Source organism: Nanorana parkeri, unplaced genomic scaffold (genome assembly GCF_000935625.1).
Source record: "Nanorana parkeri isolate BGI_ZX_2015 unplaced genomic scaffold, ASM93562v1 scaffold22, whole genome shotgun sequence".
NCBI lineage: Eukaryota > Metazoa > Chordata > Amphibia > Anura > Dicroglossidae > Nanorana > Nanorana parkeri.
Genome location: NW_017306290.1, coordinates 3,226,663 through 3,233,228, shown reverse-complemented (window position 1 = coordinate 3,233,228; position 6,566 = coordinate 3,226,663). Strand labels below are relative to the sequence as shown.

Below are 6,566 nucleotides of genomic sequence, written 5' to 3'. Positions count from 1 at the left end.
CCCTTAAGAACTTCTGGTCTCCAAAGTAGAAATCTGTTATACCTTCCTCCAACTTAAAACAGTCCCCTCCTCTAATTAGGTTAAAAAGAGATTCAATAACGGATCTATGTTTATTGACAATCAGGAGAGCAACTGTAGCTCACGTTGCTGAAAACGTTAACTCTGGTTCCGAGAGAAAGGTGTCTGAACACACCATGCATCGCAGTTTGTTGCATATGGGGCTGCGTAGCCTATAATGGGCACATGAGCATCAGAACTGGACCATGGAACAGTGAAAGAAGGTGGCCTGGTCTGATAAATCATGTTTTCTTTACATCATGTGAATGGCCGAGTGTGTGTCACTTACCTGGGGAAGAGATGGGACCAGTATGCCCTATGGAAAGGAAGCAAGCTAGTGGAGGCAGTGTGAGGCTTTAGACAATGTTCTGCCAGAAAACCTTGGGTCCTGCTTTCATAAGGATATTACTTTCACATGGACCACCATACCTAAACATTGCTGATGACCAAGTATACCCCTTCATGCAAACAGTATTTCCTGATATCAGTGATCTCTATCAGCAGGATAACGCACCCTGCCATACTGCAAGAATAGTTCCAGAATGGGTTGAGGAACCCAACAACGAGTTTGAGGTGTTGACTTGTCCTCCAAATTCTCCAGATCTCAACCCAATCGAGCATCTGTGGAATGTGCTGGAAAAACAAGTCCAATCTATGGAGGCTCCACCTCGCAACTTACAGGACTTAAAAGAGTTGCTCCTGATCGCTTGGTGCCAGATACCAAAGCATACCCTCAGAGGTCTAGTGGAGTCCATGCCTCGACGGGTCAGGACTGTTTGGCTGCAAAAGGGGGACCTACTCAATATTAGATGCGTAGTCATATGGCTGATCGTTGTGTGTGTTTGTATATATATATATATATATATATACAGATGCTCCTCGCTTAACGACTTACCTGTTTTGCGACCACTCGCACTTACGACCGTCCTCCGAGCGACCTCCGACCTCGCGCGTCAGCGCAAGTGCGACGTGACGCCGGGGGAAGTGACGTCCTCCGATCTTCACTGCGGGTCCTGGTGAGTATTTTCAGTGCCCGATGTACAGTACACTGTTCGGTACTGTAGATCTGCAACGCTATACAGTACTGTACTAATGCAGTACAGTACTGTATAGAGTTCCTCACTTAACGACCAATCCGTTTAACGACCGGGTCGTAGGAACGGAACTCGGTCGTTAAGTGAGGAATACCTGTATACATATACACTGTCGGTAAGATAGTAGATATCAGACCTGTCCTAAAATATGTCTACATATCACATTTTTTGGGGTTATAATAGGGAATGGTTAAAACCCATGTTAGGTTTTTTTTTGCCATCTGTCTCCTACTAGGGAGAATTACTTTCACTTTCAGCTGTTAGCCAAAATAGGAAGTAATAATGGAAATTCTCTCTAAAGCCCATTTCACACAGGCATTCCATCAGTACGTTTCATCCTGTGATTAGAAAAATGGACTGCGGTGTATCCCAATAGATGTCTCTTTACATCTGGGTATGCTCAGGTTTGTCAGACCAAATGCAATAAGTCTGCATCCTAAACAGTTGTAAAAGGATATCAACCAATGCACATCTGTTTACATCCAGCCACCCATACGGATTACTTGGGTCTGTTTTTCCTCCATCACTAGATGTAGGAAAAAAATAGAATGGACACAGTATGTGACATCTACAGTATTTCCGTTCTGATCCACCATAGCAGAGAATCATTCTATAAATCCCCTTCTGAGGTGGAAAACAGGAGCTTGAGTAAAAGGGGTCTCAGACCATTGTTATTAGTTTACTGGCCCCCTCCATTTCCGGTTCAGGTGACAACTTGGATTTATTTGTGGCAGTGGTTACCAGGACACGGAGCAGATGAATCTCCCCAGTTGGGGCACAGACAGCCATAAAGAAGTTCTTCTATTTTACACTATCCAAAACAAAAGGTTTGGAGTTTAGATACAATATATGAATGTGAGTCTGTAAGAAACACAGATTTAACTGTCAGGAAAATGTCAAACCTCAAGCTAATGTCTGATATATATTGTATATATGTTATACGTTTTTCACTGTTTGTAAGCAGAAGCATTTTATTTCTTATGACCAAACAAAAAGCCAGGTAAAGACCTATAATGTTTCTTTAAATAGTCCACTAATATTTACATTTGACAAATATACTGAAAAAAAGGTGGTTAATGCACAAATCAAGTCTGTTATCCTGTTTTAATAATATTCCAGGTCTTGTTGTTACATATAATGTATTTACTTTGTAAGGCAGATATCACATTTTCTATGATAGAACTCTTTTTCTCATAAGCATAAATATAACTTGAGGACAGTATTTACAGTTACATTATCTCTAACACATATTTACTCATGAAATCTTAAAGTATAAGTAAATTGTATTGATCAACCACAAGTAACTTTATACAGGCAAACATGGACTTAAAAGGGATTTCGCTGATTATTTAGATCCGCTCTACATAGTAACATGGGGCAGTCTCCACTCAAGTCAGGTCCCTATTTTGCCATGATTTAATTCTGCCATATACATATAGCTTCACTTAATGGTGAAATCTGGTATAGCTGCGTGACCTTAACAGACAGTTATTCGTGTTGGAAACAGCTGTATTTTAATAGGTAACTTTTAATTCACTGTTTTTAATTCATTCTGTCCTCAGGGATCTCCTTTCTTACAAGGGTAACACACAGATAAATGGGACAGCTGCTTGATTATTATAATCCACCATTGCAGTATTTGATGAATATAGAATTGCAGGAGTATGTTTTGTTTTTTTTGTCCATACAATAAAATGTTTTGGTCAATGCTGTCATCAAATGCTTGATAATCTTTTCCTTTGGAGGCATCTGGCTTTTGTGGGAGGTATATCTGCAGCTACAAGTCTTTCGTGGAATGAAAAGCTGTTACTTATACAACTTACAGAAGGCCTGCTTGACACGCTGGGCACAGTGGTACTGCCCTCGGGTAATGTCAACGAACTGGAGGATACATGACTAACAGTTAGGCTGCTGGCACTTTTGGCCGAATATTTATAGATAATTTTAAGGAAAGCAGATTTGGTATTTGTGTCTTGTTTACATAAGATAATGTAGCATTTGGGCAGAAATGTACAAGACAGAATGCCGTAGTTAGATATCAATATAACAATCATTTCAACAGCTGGTAAGTATATACCAAATGTTGTAGCATATATTGGAATAAAGGTTATCCAAGCTATAAAGTAAATTAACATGCCAAATGTAATAAATTTGGCTTCATTATAATTTTCTGGCAGCTTTCTACCCCGGAATGCAAAAATAAAACAAATAAATGTCAGGAGAGCAATATATCCTAACATGATACCAAATGCCACCGTAGAGCCTTCATCACACTCCAATATGATGGTCTTGGGAAGTGAGAAGTTCTCCTGCGTATATGGAGACCAGAATACCAGCCAAGTAGTACAAATGATGATCTGAATTCCGGTGCATACAAAAACTAGGGTGAATGGTTTGTAAAGGCGCTTTAGAATACTTTGCACTTTGGGTTCAAAGGTGAAAGCTAGCAATATTTTAATGGACTTTAACAAAATGCATGCCACTGCCACTGTGAAACTAATGCCAAACATAGTCTGCCTCATTTTGCACTTGATATCTTCTGGTTTTCCGATGAAGAAGACCGCACTGACAAAACTTAAAAGAATAGAGAAGAGGATGATATAGCAAAGGAAGCCTCCAGATGCCTTGACAACAGGCGTATCAAAATTCTTTGTGAACAGCAGTGCTATAGCAACAATAATAAAAATTCCAATAAAAGAAATAAGGAGGAGAACAATTGCAAAGCCATCATCCCAGCGCAGATATTCAATCTTTTTCAGGTAGCAGACAGTGCTATTCACCGGAGACCAATGAGTCTTATTGTTGCATTGAAGACAATAAACCATATCTGAGAAAGTAAAAACACACAAGTGAAAAAGGAAGGTTAAACTCTATTTTCAACCTGACTACATACCGATATAACAGACAGCATAGAAGCTTTTATTTAATAATGCAAACAAGCATTTTGTAGTAACCCTCAGCAATTTACAATAAACTGGCAAAAACTAATTGCACATCTCTCTGTCCCTCAATATATTTCTTCAAAGGACACATACAAATGTTCTTTTCAAGAAAGTATTCACAGTCTTAATTCTGAGTAAAGCTGTCTATAAACGGTTTGAATTTTGTCCGATTCCTGTGAAATGCTCGAAATTCGAGTCATGGGTGGCCCTGCCAACCTGTAGCATCCTGAGGCTGGGTGACACCCGGAGCGGAGAAGGGGTGACACTCCTTTGTGACGTCATCATGCATGCGTGTGATGTCCCCACGCGTTTGCTTCATTACGTCATCATGCATGCACGGTCATCTTATTGACGCCTGCCAGCGTCCATCTTGGTGATGGATGCCGGCAGAGAGAGGAGGGGACGTTCACCTGGTGGGATGAGGTATGCCGCCATGTCCCCTCCTCTCTCCTGACACTATCGGGCTTTCAGTCCATGACAGAGTGCCTGACTTTTCATAGGGGGTGACACCAAAATGACTGTCAATCATTTTGGTGTCACCCCTCCAATGGTGGCACCCGGGTCGCATCCCCGTACCCCCTTGTGACACCACTGCTGCTGACATCACGTGGCTCAACAAACTTTGATAGAAAATAGAAGAAGCCAGGCAGAAAAAAGTCTGACAAACAGCAGCAGTCACTGTTCTGGTACTCTGACAGATGTGGATGCTGCCTGTCAGAATACAATAGCTGGCAGTGCAGATTTGTCCATCCACACTGTTTCTTAGCATGGATGGGGAAATAAAGTGGTTTCTCTCATTCATCCTACTTGGCCGAACAAGAAAAATATTTGCATATAAGGGTAGCTTCACTTTAATATTTATCCTAGCATTCCTCTTCTGTACTTGGCTGTCTTGCTCCTAGGGCTACCAATATTTATCCTTCTGGGCAACTAACAGGGCAGGTTCCAGTGCAACTGTTCCATGTTTGCAAGCACTGTTCCCGGTCTGAACTCATTGGATCCTTGCCAACACACTGGAGCATAAAAATCTAATTGCACATCACAGAATCATATGACAACATGATGCAATTGAGTACAAGACATTATGAAAACATAGATTACAGTTCATTTGTTCTGTTTTTAGTACAGTAGGAGTGCGTCAGATGAAGGATTCATTTTATTTATTGATATATTTCTTATTGATATATTGCAGTTTTTGTTTACCCTAAAGCTGATCTAAACCTAAAAACAAAACTGTAATTTATGCAGCTGGACGAATCTTTAAATGTGGTGACTGCATTTGTTTCCTTTTTTTCTGGCTTTTTCACTTTTTTTCCCGCCTGGTGATTCAGCCAGTAACAAACTTCCTGTCTTAGGGTGGCTGCACTCTATTGAGGAGCAATGGAGCCACCCTTGGACAGCAGCATTGTTACCCAGTAGAGATAGCAGTGTATGATGTACCAGCAGATTTAGATGTACTTGATAAACAAATTAAATCCGAATACCAAAGAGAGGCCAATGGTAAGGTTTTTACTGCTGTGTCCTTGTTGGAGAGATTCTGGAGGTTTTCCCAATGGGGTCAAAGAAAGAAAAAATAACCTTAGAGAGGTTCTATTTTTTTCCATACTACCTAGGATACAAAAGACAGGAAGATATTTTAACTATATATTAAAGCTGAACCCTGGGTTTAATGAAAAATTACCCATGCAGTGCCCTACTTTCCTTTCCTACTGCAAGGTTTATATGCCTGTTTTATCTAGAGAGAGAGGAAATGCCAGGTATACTATTCTTCTTCCTTATTCCTCCAGCTGCCAGTGCTCTCCGATGCTCCTAGCTTGTGGGTGGGCCCCCACTATCCTCACATACAATACTGTACTGATGTTCCTGCATAGCACGTAATGGCTTCGGAATGCCTTTGACCATGGGAGTAGTGAGAGAAGCAGCTTCAGGGACAGAAGAAGCTTATGGGAGTGAGGAATAAGGCAAGTGTAGCTGCTTATCCCTCTACATCTAAAATAAATAAACATTAACCTATGTAGTGTTAGGGGAAGCACTGCAAATGTATTTTTCTCACTTACCCTGGAGTTCAGTTTTAATACTGTTTTGCCCTTCATGCCAGTTAAAGGAGAACTATGGGGTCAGTGTTTTTCCCCATAGTTCTCCTTAGGGTAACGGGAGGACACAAACTAGCGTCCTCCCATTACCCTAAGCTCAGTATACTCGCGGTATGCTGAGACGCCGCAGCCGGAGCGGATACCGACCTGGATGTCGGGATCCGCCCAGCTGCGTGAGTGACAGCTCTGCCTATCGAGAGGCAGAGCCAGCTGTAACCACCCCCTCCCCCATCCGTTCTGCCAGTCAGCGGAGAGCCGTGACAGGATCGAGAGGTGAGCGAACCCGGTATGTGTTCGCTCACCTCCCGATCTACTGAGCCGACCTGTGACAGTCTCATTGTCACAGGTCGGCTAGAACTATGAGGTGAGTGGAAATCACT

At 41.6% G+C, this 6,566-nt stretch overlaps 1 protein-coding gene across 3 annotated transcripts in view; it reads right to left on the bottom strand.

Annotated features, from left to right (window-relative positions):
* Positions 1-2,814: 2,814 nt before the first annotated feature.
* The window catches only part of LOC108792765 (G-protein coupled receptor family C group 6 member A-like), a 37,790-nt gene continuing 34,038 nt past the window's right edge, over positions 2,815-6,566 (bottom strand). For all 3 annotated transcript variants that reach the window (XM_018563613.1, XM_018563622.1, XM_018563632.1), the window contains one exon: positions 2,815-3,978. In XM_018563613.1, coding sequence (XP_018419115.1) covers positions 2,867-3,978 — 1,112 coding nt within the window. In that variant the 3' untranslated portion in view covers positions 2,815-2,866. The remainder of the gene's footprint in view (positions 3,979-6,566) is intronic.